At 46.7% G+C, this 17,368-nt stretch overlaps 2 protein-coding genes across 3 annotated transcripts in view; both read right to left on the minus strand.

The window, feature by feature from the left end:
• Positions 1-17,368, minus strand: part of LOC139421213 (uncharacterized) — a 1,124,809-nt gene that overhangs the window by 1,068,621 nt on the left and 38,820 nt on the right. The gene's annotated exons all lie outside the window — the stretch shown is intronic.
• Positions 1,716-17,237, minus strand: LOC139421189 (regulation of nuclear pre-mRNA domain-containing protein 2-like). Of its 2 annotated transcripts, none has more exons than XM_071171833.1 (10): positions 17,033-17,237; positions 9,722-9,851; positions 9,351-9,508; positions 9,166-9,218; positions 8,548-8,674; positions 7,506-7,681; positions 7,097-7,400; positions 6,742-7,020; positions 6,431-6,607; positions 1,716-6,214 (listed from the first exon to the last, which is right to left on the minus strand). In XM_071171833.1, exons 1-10 carry the CDS (start codon positions 17,217-17,219, stop codon positions 4,164-4,166), a joined length of 3,642 nt encoding a protein of 1,213 aa, XP_071027934.1. In that variant the 5' UTR covers positions 17,220-17,237; the 3' UTR covers positions 1,716-4,163. The 2 variants fall into 2 exon arrangements, with proteins under 2 accessions (XP_071027934.1, XP_071027925.1); XM_071171824.1 differs by having other exon boundaries at positions 6,431-6,610.

The following is a 17,368-nucleotide window of genomic DNA, read 5'->3' on the forward strand; positions in this document are numbered from 1 at the left end:
TAATTTTAGAGAAAAGGGGATTTGCAAGTGACGCAGACTGGCTCGTATAAGAAAAAACATTGAAAGAACGCTTGGGGGCGCTAGAGTAAATTAACTGGGGATTTCGGACCACCTGTGAAGTGTCACTAAAAATACAATGAAACGGGTAGAATGCCCTAGAGGAACCTTGGGCCTTCTCCTCAAATACATTTGAGGGGTGAGGAGATAGGACACAAGGAATCACAGAAAGACAAATTGAGTTAAAGCCCTAGAAATCAGGTTGCCCTAAAAGTCACAGGTTACCCCAAATACTGATTCCAAAATCTCATTAGGGGTAAAACTCCAAAATTATATTAGATCAGTGTCTAGGGGCAATGTCCTCATTGCCTACTACCTGAAATATGGACCATTATGAAGCACAATTAAATACTTGTTCACCGTCAATATCTCATACTGTGAACCCCACCACCACACAGATATGAGACGTAAGGTGAAACCTATTTGTTTGTATGAAGAGCATCTCAATGGCTCTCATTGCATCCTTTCCTTCATCTACACTGATCTGAATGAAGGAAACCGGTTAAATAAATACTTTTAGCACACTTGCCCCACATTCCTTTCACCTATCCGGTCTTCTCAGAACAGTATATGAAGGTGATGAGAGGAAGCCACTGAGATGTGGTAATATTACAATATGATCTCAACTGCCTTTCATTAAATGGGATAGGGGTAATACATTTAAAGTACTGTGCAGTGACTGCACTGAATATTGGGTGGGTGGGTTACAGGCTTCAATGCTTTCAACGCCAGACCGTCAAAGTGCGTCATACATGCAGTGGACTGGCTTGGGAGGAACTATGGATGTGACAGCAAAGACATGTGGACTAGAGCTCTGTGCAGGGATGTGAACTACACAACCAAGAAAATCAGTGTCAATCAAAAAGGTTAAATGCAGATGGGTATGGTAGATGCTGTTGGATGGAATCACATGTGTGTGTGTGTGTGTGTGAGTGTGTGTGTGCATAGAAAACAATAAATGGTAACCCACTTCTGGGTTAGGATCTTCAGACTCAATAATATAACTAAACTCACAATGGGTGTAATAGCATGACAGTGACTACCTCACTCAACCAGAGGAGGCTGGTGAAGGGAGGATAACTCATAATAATGGATGGACTGGTATAAAACACATGGAAAACAAGGTGTTTGATACCACTCAATTTATTCCGTTCCAGCCATTACTATGAGCCCGTCCTCCCCATCTGAAGTGCCACCAGCCACCACTGGTCTTAACCGATATGGTACAGTACTGTCTTCATGTCAGTGCTCTGTGGCTTGTTCCCGTCACCAAATCAACCCCTAGTCTCTACTACGCACTTCACGTATATGAAAGGATTGGATAGGTGCAATACGGTAATAGCTGCACCTTGCCTCTGATTGGCTTACACCTATGTAATCCTCCCAGATCGACAAATGCCTAAAAGGTAAGGCCAAGGGGTTGATTATGAATTGAATATTCATAAATGCAGAGGCTGTCTTTAAAACAAAAACACATGCAGTAGGACTCCATGGAGTGTGGTTTAAACTGTAAAGTCTTCATATGAAGTAAATGCCTGGCTGTATGTCTAAATTGTGACAGTCATAGGTAAACATAGTAAATCCCTGAACTACAGGACGGCTCAGTGGTAGAGAGAGGAGAGCAGTAGCATCGGAAAGGATTGGACACTCAAAAGATTAATGATAGAACATCATTGATGATCATAAAAAGAATAGCAATGCATCTAAACACGGAGAACATAACACAACCACCCCCTTCATGACTGAATCATTACATAGTTAATGCATACTACATACACACACACCATTAGATTCCTCAAATCTTAAGCATTTTCACTCAAAAGTTATTCAAAACAAACATATTTCAAACTCAAGAGTACATTGAATGACAATATTATTTAAACAAACTGTTCAAAGAAAATGATTACATCTCTGAATCCATCCTGGTGGCTCGCTGTCTAACTGAGGTACGAGTTAGAAGGGAAGTCATTAGTCTACTGTACAGCAGGGAAACGTGCACAAACCAACTTGCCTGCGTTAATCTGGTCGTTATCAGCAGTGACAGAGAGAAGCATCACATCATACATACAGTCAGAGTGAGTAGTAGTAGCTGCTCTGTACCATTGATTCAGAACAGCATCGCTTCCATTCAGAAATGTATAGCAGAACACTATAAACTGATAAACTAACACTGATGGGAAATTTAGCGGAGCATTTACATAGGTGTCCATTATCTTAATGAGTAATGAATGTTTGCAGATAATTCACTCATCACTTCTTCATTGGTGTTACTTGGTATTGTACAGTTGTAAATGTACAGCGTCAGAGGAAGGAGAGGAGGAAAGAGAAGAGACTACATCTAGGAAAGGTAGCGAAGGAAACTGGTCAAAAGTAACAGACAAGGACTTCTGGACTGGACAGAGACAGTGCACTGCACTGCCAAGTATAGATATTTTACATCTGACATGAGGTTACAGCCACAACAAATCACAGCAAGAAATCCAAAACAACTCAGAACAAATGAGCAGTTGGGGGAAAAAATGGCATGGTTCGTACTGTTATAAGTAATGTTTCAGCATTTCAATTCAGCTTTGAATAACTAAACCAAAATAACATCTATCATACAGCTGCGACTGGTCTTACCGGTATCCATGACAACTGCTGCGACTGGTCTTACCGGTATCCATGACAGTGACTATCAAAGAAAGTAGTACCCTCCCCTTGGTTGGGTTGAAACTGGATTTTATTAAAGACAATACAGGTAGCGATGGCCTAGTAGAGAGACAGCGGGTTCATAGTTCAAACTTCTAAAGCACCCGCCTCAACTACAGAGTCTCCGCAACTCATTATTATCTGTTAAATGCATCTTTACACTGGACGATTCTTCACCTCCCCCCAGATTGGAGAAATGGAGATGGACAGAGTGGTGTTTTGTTAGAGCAATGAGAAGCACAAACATCGCTGCCTCAGTGTGTAACTACAGCTAAGGCTTCTTCAAAATGGCGTCAATCACAAGTTAGCGAATAGCGATGACTCTGCTCTTTACACAAACAACCGAGGTTTAATAGTCGCAACACAGCCAACTCATTCAGTCTATACATGTAAAAGCTGAGAAATATACAGAGGGAAGAGAGACTTAAGCATGAAAACCACTAGGAGAGAAACAAGGTTATTATTTAGAATAGGATGCACTGGGAGCACATTGGGGTTATGGTGGAGAAACTCCACAACAGCACTGATCATAAAGTCAGCACTCATCTGGATAACCAAATCCTATTGAGAAAAATGGTTGTATTTAGGACACACTCTCAGGGAGCAACTTTGTTCCTCAATCAAACCCCCTCCCATCTATCCCAACCTCCCTCCAGCCCATCCCATACCTCCAGCCCATCCCATCCCATCTCTCCAGCCCATCCCATCTCTCCAGCCCATTCCATCTCTCCAGCCCATTCCATCTCTCCAGCCCATTCCATCTCTCCAGCCCATTCCATCTCTCCAGCCCATCCCATCTCTCCAGCCCATTCCATCTCTCCAGCCCATCCCATCTCTCCAGCCCATTCCATCTCTCCAGCCCATTCCATCTCTCCAGCCCATTCCATCTCTCCAGCCCATTCCATCTCTCCAGCCCCTCACATCCATCCATCCCATCCCATCCCATCTAATCCCTCGCTCTCTTTCTCTCTGAAAGTGTTTATATCAGCTTATTCACACAATACCGGAGGTAAGTAGAATTTTAGTGAAAAATAATAACCACCTGTTTCTGTTTCTATTTGATCTGTGCTTGTCGTCTTCCTTCTAGTTCACACCTCCGTTACTCCCTCACTGCTTTAGTGAGGGGAAGCTGAGAACATTGTTGCTCCTGGGGATCGGAGGAGGCAGATTTGGTTTGGTTACCTATTTCATCCATAACACTGTGCATAATTGCTAAGCTGGTACTGTATTGTTGTGAGGTGACGTGCTAGTTTGTGTCAAGGTGCGATCAGCTAAATGTAGTAAAACAAATGACTCCACTAGGATTAACATAGTGAGGACAGACTGGGCTCATACCATAAGGGTTCTACACATCTTCTCCCCGTGTTGGGTAGCTAGGTGTGTGGGTCGCTTTTCATTCAGCTTGGGTTAACATTTCAATAGCGTGGGGGTAAGAAAGGTCTCTTGGGGGGGTAGAAGGGACCTCCTCGGCCCCCGCCGAATGGAGGGCCAGGACGCTTGCCCCCGCGGAACATGGGTGGCTCTCGGTTTAGGTGCGGGTGGACAGGGGGGCCGCGAGGGTGGAGTAGAGGTCTCTGGGGGGTGGAGTTGATGGGGGGGCAGGGATTGGGGGAGGGTAGGCGCAGGAGGGACGGCGAGGGACGGTGGGGATGGTTGGGGTTGGGGTGTCGGGGCTGGGCAGGCGGGCTAGCGGGAGGGTGCTGGAGCGGAGGAGCTTGGGGGCGAGGAAGCAGGGGGTCGCCTGAGGGAGAGGGAGGGGTGGAAGAGGAGGGGGGTGGAGGAGGGAGGTTGATGCCATCCTTGACACGGCCCAATAAGGGAGGTGGGGCACCGGGGGTGCCGGGGCGGTGGAGAGGGGGTGCGTGGCGGGGAGTGAAATGCTCTTTGACTGTGCCGGGACGAGGCATCTTAGGGGGCTCCCCTAACAGAGAGGACATGAGGGGAGTGGGACCACCTTTACCCCCCCTGGGTCCCCCTCCCATCCCCCCTCGGTCTCCTCCGTCTGGGCGGACCTGGGGAGGGAGGGGCAGTTGGCGGTCAATGGGGACTAGAACCCCGCCTACCATGACTGCCGAGGGGGGGAGGAAGTTGCGCGGGGGTGGAGGGAGCTGGGGCATGGGAGGGGGTGGAGGGCGTGGGATGGGTGGAGGAGGGGAGTTGAAGAAGGGAGGAGGGGGGTGATGGTGGAGGTGTGAGGGGAGGGGACCCTGGGGGTTCTCCCCATGGTAGGGGGGCATCTGAAACTGGGGTGGGGGGCCGTGCGGATGAGGGTGGGGAGGGTGATTAGAATGAGGATGAGGAGGAAGGTGGTGGTGTGAGGTCGGGGGAGGCATGGGGGGTGAAGTCATGTCGTCAGAGCCGCCCTGAGGGGAAGGTGAGAGAGGCTGGGTATCCAGGTACCCTTCCTCATCGTACCACATCCCTCCGCCTGGCCTCCCCCCTTCTCCATCCCCGCGACGCAGCCCTTGTCCAATCACGCGGATACTTTCCACCGTCTGGATGCGCTCTCCGGTTGGCTGGCGGTTTGAGAAGCCCCCCAGTGATTGGAAAGGTGCTCCCTCTGTGCAAGGCGACACCAGCGTCTCAATACGGTGGTACTGCCCCCCCTCCCCGTCAGATGAGCCCCCACCATCCTCTCCTCTCCTCTTTCCCTTTTCATCCCTCGTTCCACTCATTCCTCCCTCCTCTGACCCGCTGCTGGTCTTGCGAGAACCTATGGACGCTCTCCTCTCTCCTTCGACTGATCTGTTGTTCCCGTGACTCTTCCCGTGACTGTTCTGTCCATCCTTCTTCACCTTGCTGCTTCCCAGTGATGAAGAGCTAATCTTCCTCTTCGAATCTTCCTCCTTCAGCTTGGCGGCCTTCTTCCCTGCTCCGTAACCTTGGAAACGAGAAGAGGAAGAGAGGAAGTCTACTTCGCTGCTGCTTCCTGTTGGGGTGATGACGGCGTCCCAAGGGTCACTGCGGTAGGCCGTGGGTGAAAGATCATGACCTATGGATGAGCCTAAGCTCTTGGAATCACTGTTGAGGCCAAGGGGGTCGGAGGAGACACCCCCTGGTGTGTCCATGATTTCATCCTGGGTGGGGGTGCCCCCGCTCTCATCCCTGACGGGGGTCCCGTCTACCCCGTCTCCCCCCAGCAGAGGGCTCCCATCCCCCAGGCCCAGACTGAACCCTGGGTTCCCCTGGAGGAAACGGTTGATCTTAGACTCTAGGCTGGGAGGAGAGACAGAGCGGCTAGGTAGAGAGGGAGGAGGAGGAGGGGAGGCCTCTCGGTTTTTCTCCCAATCCCTGGCTCCTCTGCTCCTCTCAGGTGTGTCTCGTTTGAGACTGTTGGTCAGGGGGGGTTTGGTGTTGCTAGGAGTGGTGGGTGTGGGGGGGCCCTTGGCTGCTGAGGAGTCTGGGGAGGCATGGGAGGAGGGGGCAGAGGAGGAGGAGCTACCAGACCTCAGCAGAGAGGACAGACCTGAGGAGAGAGAAGAGAAGATGGAGAGAAACAAAGATATGGGGAGAGAGAGAGAGAGAAAGTGGGGTGGGTGGAGATAATTACACCAGCAGATACACAAGTTACTCAACATAAAAAGTGCCCCCCAAAACAATTTCAACAGAAGCCTTGCATTTCTCATCTCAAAGTCTGTCTATAAATCTGCCTGTCTGGTTTACTATCTTATGTGTGTCTCACTCTGTGTTTGGGTCTTTGACAGGGCGTTGAGGATGCCTTCAGGGGTGACGTTCACTCTGGACAGGATGCTGGCCAGGGCTGGGCTAGGAGGGGTGGGGCCAACTGTGGTTTTGGAGGAAGATGATTGGCCAGAGGGGGTGGTGGGTGTTCCAGGGGAGGGGCGAGACACAGGGCTGGCTGCTGAGAGAGAGACACACAGAGAGAAAGAGAGAGACAGAGAGAACAATCTTATTATGCAAACATGTTATAACATTTCTGTACCAGCGTGTCACAGAATCCATATATGAACTTAAATCCACACACACACACACCTGTGTTCTTCATGGCTGATGTGATACTGCTCAGTATGGAGCTGATCTTGCCCAGGTCCACATTCGCCAGGTTCATTCCCAGAGGTGCGGTCGGACCGCAAGGACCACTCACACCCGCGCTCATAGGGGCGCTGAGGGTCACTGGCGTGGGGGTAGACAAGGCTGCCTTTTTGAGTGGGGATTCGGTGGAGGTTCGAATGAGTGTGACAGGGGCGGGTTTCGCTGCGGTCTTGGAGCTGGTCACCTTGGAAACGGTGGCTGATGACGACTGCTTCTCAGCTGATGGAAACAAGGGGTTAACGTGTTTATTTTGACAAGGTTTAGTCTCATTGAGAATTCCGTACTGCCATCTCACCTGTGTTGGCTGTCTCCATGTCCTCCTCAGACAGATCCATGTCTTCCACATCTCTGTTGTCCCCCTCTCTCACAACCCCCATGTCCCTCTCGTCCATGGCACTCCCATCCAGGTCCGGGTCAAAGCCCAGCCTATCCCCTCGGCCTCCTCCCAGCCCCAGGAAGGGGGAGTCAGAGCCGGTGGGTGAGGGAGCATCCTCAGAGGGGGAGGGGATGGGAGAGTCCTCGGGACCGGGAAGGGAGGACTTGAGGGCATCCAGTTTACGTTTGAGGTTGACCACGCGGTTGGCAAAGGTTTTGTAGGCCTTAAAAATTAGAGCCATAGAATTAGATGTATTAGATATTGATTAGATTATTTATTTGATAGATGACGATCAGATTGATTGCCTGAATGATTGGTTGATACTCACGCTGGCCACGATCTTGACTTCCTTGTATTGCATCTCATAGAAGACGTCTGCGTTTCCCAGAGCCTCCAGCAGAGGGGGCCCTACAGGCATCTGGTTCTCCAGGAAACTGACAAACTCCTGAAGCTTCTGACTGCCCTCTTCAAAGTCCTTGGCAAACTTGTTCCCTCCGGCCTTGTCTGGGGTAGAGATGGACGGAGGACAAGAGTAAAATAAGTCATTTAAACAAGAGTACACAGAAGCCAGTCGCACCAATATGTCGGAGATAACACCGCAAAGCAGGCGACCGAAGTAAGTGTGCATGTGCCCGGCCGCCACAAGGAGTCGCTAGAGCGCGATGGAACAAGGATATCCCAGTCAGCCAAACCCTCCCCTAACCCAGACGACGCTTGGCCAATTGTGCACCGCCTCATGGGTCTCGGCCAGCTGCGACACAACCCGGGATCGAACCCGGATCTGTAGTGACGCCTCTATCACCGATCAGTGTCTTAGACCGCCGCACCACTCAGGGGGGCTACTCTGATTGCAAAGCAAAGCGCTTAATATTAGGAAAGTTGAGAAATAAATATAGGAGGCCTAGACTATAGAAAGCTGATGGGATTCTCCTCTTTTTATTAGAGGCCATCAAAACTCTGTTTTCTCATGCAATTGAATAGCGTAGCCTATAGAAATGTTGTGCAACATGGGCTTATAGGAACATGTACTTTATTCTATGCATCAACCAGCTATGAGCTGACTCTCGCTACACAACAGGTGATCCTATTCCCATCAAACTCTTAACGCCAGGGCTCTCATGAAGTGCTCCATTTGATTTTCCATTGCATTGATGTCAGAGTGATTTGAGGGTCAATAGAGCGCTGAGTACCAGGCCATTAGCAAGTTTGGTAGGCTACTACTGACTATAGGGGACATCAGAGCGCAGTTTTGGAGACGCCTAGTTACTGTGATTCAACGGTCACGTGGAATTTGACTGCAGTCAGGTAATACGGTCACCTTAACAGCCCTAGGCAGGAACCCTGGCCTTATCCCTGTTTTGACCACTGACCTTTGAGTCTCTTGAGGGCCTCCGTGCTGCAGACGTCCACTCTGAGAGCTGTCAGCTGGGTCTCCCTCAGCTCCTCCTCCTCCACCACCCGTTTGAAGCCTGCCAGCTGCTCGATGAACGACTGGGGCTGGAGAGAGAGGGGGAAGGAAAGAAGGAGGGCGTGAGGAAGGAGGGAAAGAGTATTATTGTGTGCATCTCCATCAAGGGCCAATCATCAGTTGAAACAATAAAGCATCATCCCCGCCACTGTTTGGGTAAAAAGCTGAGGGATAGGGCTGAAGAAAAGTAACCACTCAAATTCATAGACAGAGCTATGGATACAAGGACTGGCCATCCATGATATCAACATTATCATTTTAACCATGTTTGGAGGCTATATAAGGTACGTTTACATTTGTTGTTTACAAATATTGGAGTAAAACAAGCTTATATTTGGGGTTCTGATGGGGTGTGACAGTTGAACTAAGCTCATGAGGCATTTATAAAAGTTATATTCTTCAAGAATCAATGGGTACAAATCATTAATTTATCAAAACCACAAATGGATGTAGCAACTGCAGATTACCCCTTTAAAAGGGTCAAAGCAATTTAGCAGAGGACAGAAAAAAATACACTTACTATGAAATCAGCCACAATCTTGGACTTCAGGGCAGCTTTGGGGTTGACTGGGGCTACAGGACAAAACCACAACACAACACAGTGACCTGTTGACTCATACAGACCCAGAGGTTACAGAAATAGAGAGAGACGGCAATAGGAAAAGATGGTGAGGAGAGAAAGAAATAGGAGCATAGGAGACTGACCTGGCGGAGGAGGCATCTCTTTAGCCTTCTCTTTCTCCCTCTCTCTCTCCTTCTTGGCCAGGTTGGCTTTGAGCTGAGTGATGAGTTCCTCAGGATAGACGTTTCTCTCCTCCCAGATAGTGAAGATTCGCTCCACTGACTTACGCACCTTCGGGTCTCTGGCAAGACAACAGGTCAAAGGGCAAGAGCTTAGAAGGGCACAGATTCAGTCAGCAAGAGATTGGTGGTCAATGTCATCATACAAGGGCTCATCCTAACTTCCACCTAAATCAGATGTTTACTTAGTCTCCCCATTGACAATTAAAACATGCCTCAAATGGAAGTTAGGATGTGCCTCACAATATTCATATAATCCAGAGCAGTTCACTCACTTGACCATTAGTGCAGCGTTGGGGAGCACCTCAGCGAAGGCTGAGCGGTAGACGATGGCGTTCTTTCTCTTGCAGTTCTGTATTACATCATTGGCTAGATAGAACAGATTCAGACGGTGGTTGGTGTCCGCTGATGGAGAGAAGGAGGAGAGGAAGACAGGGAAGAAGAAGAATAGGTGGAGGAGGAACAGGGTTAGTGGATCCTCAGAAGCCTGATGTCATCAAAAACCTTGACCAGCCTAAGCGTAGACCACCCTAGTCCTGTGGATGACCTGCCTAATCCTACACCCCCCAGTGGATGACCAGCCAAAACCTAGACCACCCTCGCCCAGTGCAAGACCTGCCTAAACCTAGACCACCCTCGCCCAGTGGATGACAATCCTAAACCTAAACCGGCCAGCGGATGACCAGCCTAAACCTAGACCGGCCAGCCTAAACCTAGATCGGCCAGCCTAAACCGGCCAGCCTAAACCTAGACCGGCCAGCCTAAACCTAGACCGCCCAGAGGATGACCAGCCTAAACCTAGACCGCCCAGCCTAAACCACCCTCACCCAGTGGATGACCAGCCTAAACCTAGACTGCCCTGTGGAAGACCTATTAGCTCATGCATGCATTTGCTAATCAATTCTGGAAATATAGCAAAACCAACCAGTGTTGATGGGAAACTTCACTGAAATGATAAACAATGCCGTGCTTTTACTAAGTGACAGACAGATGTCATGACAAGCTGATATTCACCTTTCTATCTAATGCATAATTAACGCACAGACAAAACATCATTACTGCAGCGCACACTTTTTTCAACTGACAACTTCTCCAACTGAAGCCCTGTGTTACAGGCAAGGCTAAGACATGGAAAACAAATAGGCTTGTCATGCAGGTAAATGGAGTCCAACATAAATGAAGCCTGGTTGTTGGGGGAAAAACACAGCAATATAAAGGCTCCAACGTCTCCCTCCCTGAATATATGAAGATCTATTTGAACATGTTCAAAGATGCAGCATGCAACACGGTAGTCACAATGTCAATAATAATGTTCAGCACCGCCACCGATTCATTCATGACACATTGTTTTCAGCAGACAGCGTTGTCACACTCTGACACAAGACAACGTTCATGACATTCATGTAATTAAAAAAAATGTAAATGACTCAAAGCTGGAGAACGCCATACATTCAAAAGCCTGCACACCCAGAGTTAAGGTATTTCAAAGTGACAGCTGATGGAGTAGGGAAAACAGACAAATCAAACACAGATCAGGTTCTGATGCAGACAAGACTAGAAACGGTATGTACGAGTCCCACACTATATCAATTAGGGTCATTGAAGCCAGTTGATAAACTGAAAGTGATATTAGCCTACGCCCTACAGCCTCAGCATCTTGTGCAGGACAGCTGTGATGACTAGTGTAAACCAACTAAGTAGGGTATATCTTAGTAAATGGTAACAAAATAAACAGATGCATTACCACTTTAACATAAAATAACAATACAGAAGCCTTTCATACATCTCAGTTGAGTCTAAGTGGGGAAAGGTTGTCAAGTCAAAGGAGAGAGAAACGTCCCCCTTGACTCCCCATGGGAAGATGCAGTCAGGGAGGACGAGTTGGAAAGTATTCAACCAGGGGAAGAAGAGATGAAGACTGAGCACAGAACAGTAAACAACCAGCTCTATGCTGTCTACAGTACGCAAACCAAACAGCACGGGCTCCCGAGGGGCGCAGCAGTCTAAGGCACTGCATCTCAGTGCAAGAGGCGTCACTACAGTCCCTGGTTCGAATCCAGGCTGTATCACATCCGGCCGTGATTGGGAGTCCCATAGGGCAGCACACAATTGGCCCAGCGTGGTCCGGGTTTGGCCGGGGTAGGCAGTCATTGTAAATAAGAACATGTTAACTGACTTGCCTAGCACTGTGGATTGAATCGAGCCCCAAGATATTCAATGAATGTAACAATGAGTTCTAATTCATATCCTAAGTTCATTACATGAAACGACTCTTCTTCAAAAAGATCCTGGAGTCAAAAAATAGAACTTGCTGAAGTCTAGGCCTAACTAAGTCTAGGCCTAACTAAGTCTAGGCCTAACGAAGTCTAGGCCTAACTAAGTCTGAGTGGTGGGGAAGGGGAAACAGTTCAAAATATCAAATAAACAATCGCTTTCAATGGCAAAAGGGTCCCAGCTTCCTTCCCTGGCCTAAGCTATATTGTAAAGATCCTTCCAAATCTTCAGTTGAGAATATTGCAGAATGATTATGGACTTGGACATGTGATTGGGTGTAAATGTGGGGCCTTGGATGGAACACCTGTTGCACACACAGGAGTGTGTGACTGAGCATCACTGTTCTACTACAGCGGACACCGTAGTTTAGGTGGACACAGACCAACGAACACAGAAACACTCAGGGCCACGTCTGGGGGTTTAAAGTTTCAACCTCCAAAGTCATAGTGATGGGGGGGGGATATATACAGTGGGGCAAAAAAGTATTTAGTCAGCCACCAATTGTGCAAGTTCTCTTACTTAAAAAGATGAGAGGCCTGTAATTTTCATCATAGGTACACTTCAACTATGACAGACAAAATGAGAAGAAAAAATCCAGAAAATCACATTGTAGGATTTTTAATGAATTTATTTGCAAATTATGGTGGAAAATAAGTATTTGGTCACCTACAAACAAGCAAGATTTCTGGCTCTCACAGGCCTGTAACTTCTTTAAGAGGCTCCTCTGTCCTCCACTCGTTACCTGTATTAATGGCACCTGTTTGAACTTGTTATCAGTATAAAAGACACCTGTCCACAACCTCAGTCACACTCCAAACTCCACTATGGGCAAGACCAAAGAGCTGTCAAAGGACACCAGAAACTAATTTGTAGACCTGCACCAGGCTGGGTAGACAGAATATGCAATAGGCAAGAGCTTGGTTTGAAGAAATAAACTGTGGGAGCAATTATTAGGAAATGAAAGACATACAAGACCACTGATAATCTCCCTCGATCTGTGGCTCCACGCAAGATCTCACCCCGTGGGGTCAAAATGATCACAAGAACGGTGAGCAAAAATCCCAGAACCACACCCAGTGAATGACCTGCAGAGAGCTGGGACCAAAGTAACAAAGCCTACCATCAGCAAGGGCATTGAAGATGAAATGTGGCTGGGTCTTTCAGCATGACAATGATCCCAAACACACCGCCCGGGCAACGAAGGAGTGGCTTCGTAAGAAGCATTTCAAGGTCCTGGAGTGGCCTAGCCAGTCTCCAGATCTCAACCCCATAGAAAATCTTTGGAGGGAGTTGAAAGTCCGTGTTGCCCAGCAACAGCCCCAAAACATCACTGCTCTAGAGGAGATCTGCATGGAGGAATGGGCCAAAATACCAGCAACAGTGTGTGAAAACCTTGTGAAGACTTACAGAAAACGTTTGACCTCTGTCATTGCCAACAAAGTGTATATAACAAAGTATTGAGATAAGTATTTGGTCAATAACAAAAGTTTATTTTCCACCATAATTTGCAAATAAATTCATTAAAGATCTTACAATGTGATTTTCTGGATTTTTTTTCTCATTTTGTCTGTCATAGTTGAAGTGTACCTATGATGAAAATTACAGGCCTCTCTCATCTTTTTAAGTGGGAGAACTTGCACAATTGGTGGCTGACTAAACCGTTTTGACAATGTGGCAATACTATTTTGGGCTAGTTGGCTGCACCTGCAACAAAACTATTTTTCCATAGCTTGTTCTCAATCATTTTAAATAGGGAACCAATTGTTTTCAGCACTTATTTCCATGACTGATCAAAACTCCCATGGTCCTCTAGTGCCTCTGCAGCGGACATATGGTGAGCAATATCTTTGGAACTTCAAATCGCAATAAAATCGTAGTATCAAAATCACAATACACATAGTATCAGCACCAAAGTATGGCGATAATATGGTATTATGAGGTACCTGGCAATTTGGCCAGGCAGACTGCGATGCCACGTGAACCATCAGATAGCAATCATGGGCAAATTATGCATGTCAACTGGCATTACAGCATTAGGCTTAGCGTACCTCTAAGAGGGACATCCCAGTTTGCAGAAATTGGTTCCGAAACCTTTTCTGTTCCGTGACCCACATAAAAGCTTTTCAGTGCCACCATCAGGGGCACCAGTGGTTCCTCCTGACCCAACACAGAACTCCCTGACCTAGTACAAGCCAGCCAGGACCAGATATTTTGGGTACCTAATTAGCACGCTTTAAGCCTTCCAAACCAAACCGCGATGAACTCAAGTTGTAGTGGTAAAATATGTACCACTACCTGCACCAGCTCAGGTACAGTAGGATTCATTTTCAGAAACAGAACATCACATAGGCCCCTACTACTGTAAACAATAAACACATATTTTCTCAATCTCATAGCAGAAACACGTGACCGAGATTAACCAACAGTTAGTTATTTCCAGTTGGTCATGCAACACATTACAACAGTATTTTCTCTGGAATATTTATTTGCATTGCATTACAACACTGCATTACAACACAACCCTAGGAACGGAACCGTTAACACGGCCATCCAACATTCCGTGAAAATTAAAACATTTGAATTGAAAGTTTCACCTGGACAACGAAGCCTACAACTCACCAACTTTATCTTTGGTTGACTGAGTTCAAAAGATAGTTTGAATGTTTGAGGACATCATACATAAAGCACAGCACCATAAACAACAGATATACATGTGGTTGAGCCAATGACAGGGACAGAGAGAGAGATGGGAACACATGCAACCATGCAAATGTTAAGTCTACTGCAGTGCAATTCATTTTTAATTAACAAAAACTGCTCAGGCCAATGAAAGTGTTGAAAACCAGTTAAACCTTTATAGCTGGAGGCAAGGAAAGTGTTGAAAACCAGTTAAACCTTTATAGTTGGAGGCAAGGAAAGTGGACAACATCCGTTTCCATAAACAACAAAACACTGGCATATCTATTTCCATGACATATCACACCATGCACTTCATTAAATAACCCCTCAAAAACACAATGAATGACAGTCAAAGTTTAGGTCTAGGCCTACTCTAGCTAGCTAAGAATTTAACCCCAGTGTTTGACAAATGGAGTTAAGATCTTAGCTAGGCCTACCCAGGGGCATTGCGAGGTGCCACCCCTGAAATATGATTGGCCACCCTTAGTGTCCCGCCATTCTCATTGGGTCAGAGCACTGTCAATCTGGCTCAGATTGGAGAGAAAGGACCGTGGGTTTGTTCTGGCGGGAAGGCTGTTTGATTGGCTGGCTGGCTTTTTTGGGACAACGGAGAGCCCAGCATGCATGACTTGTCTCTCAGTTGAGTTGATGAAAGCAGTGCAGAGGTTGAAAATTGCTAGGTAACTGCTGTTTGACTTGACAGCAAACTAAACTAGCTTCCCAGTGTATAGCCAGTGTAGCTGTAGAATATGGCATGTGTTTGTTCTAGAATGTTATGCATTTCCCTTATTGACTGAGGTGAATGAAGCTACAGCAGCCAAAGTGATAATGGCTGGAGTTATTTTTGCCATTCCCCAAATAGCATTTTAGAGCTTTTAAATTGTATAGAAACATACATCTTAAACTTAAAAAATGTCTTGGGTGGGGGAGTTACCACTGGACATGGTGGTATTATCTAACTTGAATACGGATCAATATGGATCACTTCAAATGTATTTATTTTAATACATTGGGCTGATACAAATTAACAGTTGAAACAGCAGAGGTGGCAACAAGTCTCAGAGTGGTAGGGCACATATTTTCCACTGGGCCTGGAGTTCTTCCTGATCTGATAACCTAACCAGGTAAAACACCATACCGTATGACAGTGATTTATCAGTTGTAAAAAAGGTTTTATATGGACTATACTGGGACCAGTTTTTCTAATCAGGTCAGAAAACTCCTGGCCCTGGGGAGGATGAAAACCCTGTCAGACTGCAGCAACCTTGTACTTGTTCATATGAATTATGTTTTAAAACAGACGGAGACCACTATGAATGGACAATAGAACTCCGGGCTGAGGTTGCGTTATACAGGTTTGTATCATGTAGACCTATGCAACTGTAGATGGTAATAAAAAACGAACTCTTATGTAATCGCTATTGTGTTGACTAATTATTTCCAGCGAATCACTTTGGACTGAAAAGGTCTAGGTAGCCTAGCCAGCCCAAGTTTGAATATAAATCCAACTTGATCACATTTTCTCCTAATGCAAACAAATGGGCCATAAATACATAACGTTACAGCTTAGTTTACCCTGGCCAGGGGGATAGGGCGCATAGTAGGCTGTGTGTTGTTAGTAGCCTACAGATTATCACTGAGAAATCGTCTCCTTTTCTTCACATACAGCATACCAGATCGCTAATGTTTAGGTGTAGGATGCTACAACATTCATGTAAAGAGATTTTGCTTGTGTCTGTCGGGGATGATGTGCTTTCACATTTACTAAATAAATAGACCTATGCAGGAAAGTGCAGTGATCCGATGTGCAGGACAGCAACTGTGTGCGAGTTGACGAATCGTGAGAAAAATATGCCCCCCCCTCCCAAAAAAGTACTTTGTCCCTCTTTTGAATGCCTTTGTCGATATTTTGTATTAAACTAAACCAGCTAGCCACCCGTTTGCCGACGGGTCTGAAACAGTTATGCAATACAATGCGTCGTATTTTAAGACAATTTAACGCTTTTTCTTATAAAATGTGCTAATTTCCCATGGCCACACGACTGGTGTTGGCCCCCTCTTTGCCACCCCGTTAAAACAACCATACAATCGACCCTAGGCCTAACCCAGATTTCTTCATAAAGACCGGTTTTTCAGCCCACTTGCTTACCCAGCAACATGTATCACCTGTGCTGTCAACACTACCCCCCATTTTAACTCAAATTCAAACACATTTGATAGTTTGGCTAGCTAGCTAGCTAATTACCTGGCTCCTCTCTCATCTTCAAAAACATAGCGCGTGCGATGCGCACAAAACAGGTGCAATGTCGAACCATATGTGGAGACAGGTCAGGTTCGAGCAAACTAAATGTATCACACGTCGCTAACTAACGTTAATATACATAACGATATGCTTAACTGCAGCTACTGGTAGGCACTAACTACCTTACTATAACTAGTTAGTTACATTAGCTTGCAAGGCAGCTAACTATAAGTACAAAGCACAAGTTGTATTACCCATCTTATTTTAGCTATGCATGAACTTTATGGCGTCAACATTTTGTCGGTAACACATTAGGAACATAATTGATTAGCTAACGTGTGTATAGTAGCAGAGAAAGCTAACGAATGACAAGCTAACGTTAGCTACTCACATTTCTTGAGCCACTTCATCCAGTACCGAACGATAAGGCTGTGATACTTCTTATTTTCAATGCACCAGGTCGACAGTCCCTGTATAGACTCCATAGTGTTGGATACTCCTTGGAATCTGCGGTCCAGGGTGGCCTCCAAAGCGCCGCGGCCACCATGGCCGCTAACAGCTCCAGAACCCGCCGCCATTTTTCCAGTCCTCTCTGGTACTGCAGACATGGACACCGCAATGAGTCATGAAGGTAGCAAAAGTGTGACAGACAGGCGAGAGGAGACACGCCCCCTACAGATCTAGGGTCAGATTCTGAAAACTGTTGGAGGGGCAGGCAACTTCAACA

Source organism: Oncorhynchus clarkii, chromosome 2 (assembly GCF_045791955.1).
Source record: "Oncorhynchus clarkii lewisi isolate Uvic-CL-2024 chromosome 2, UVic_Ocla_1.0, whole genome shotgun sequence".
NCBI classification, from domain to species: Eukaryota; Metazoa; Chordata; class Actinopteri; order Salmoniformes; family Salmonidae; genus Oncorhynchus; species Oncorhynchus clarkii.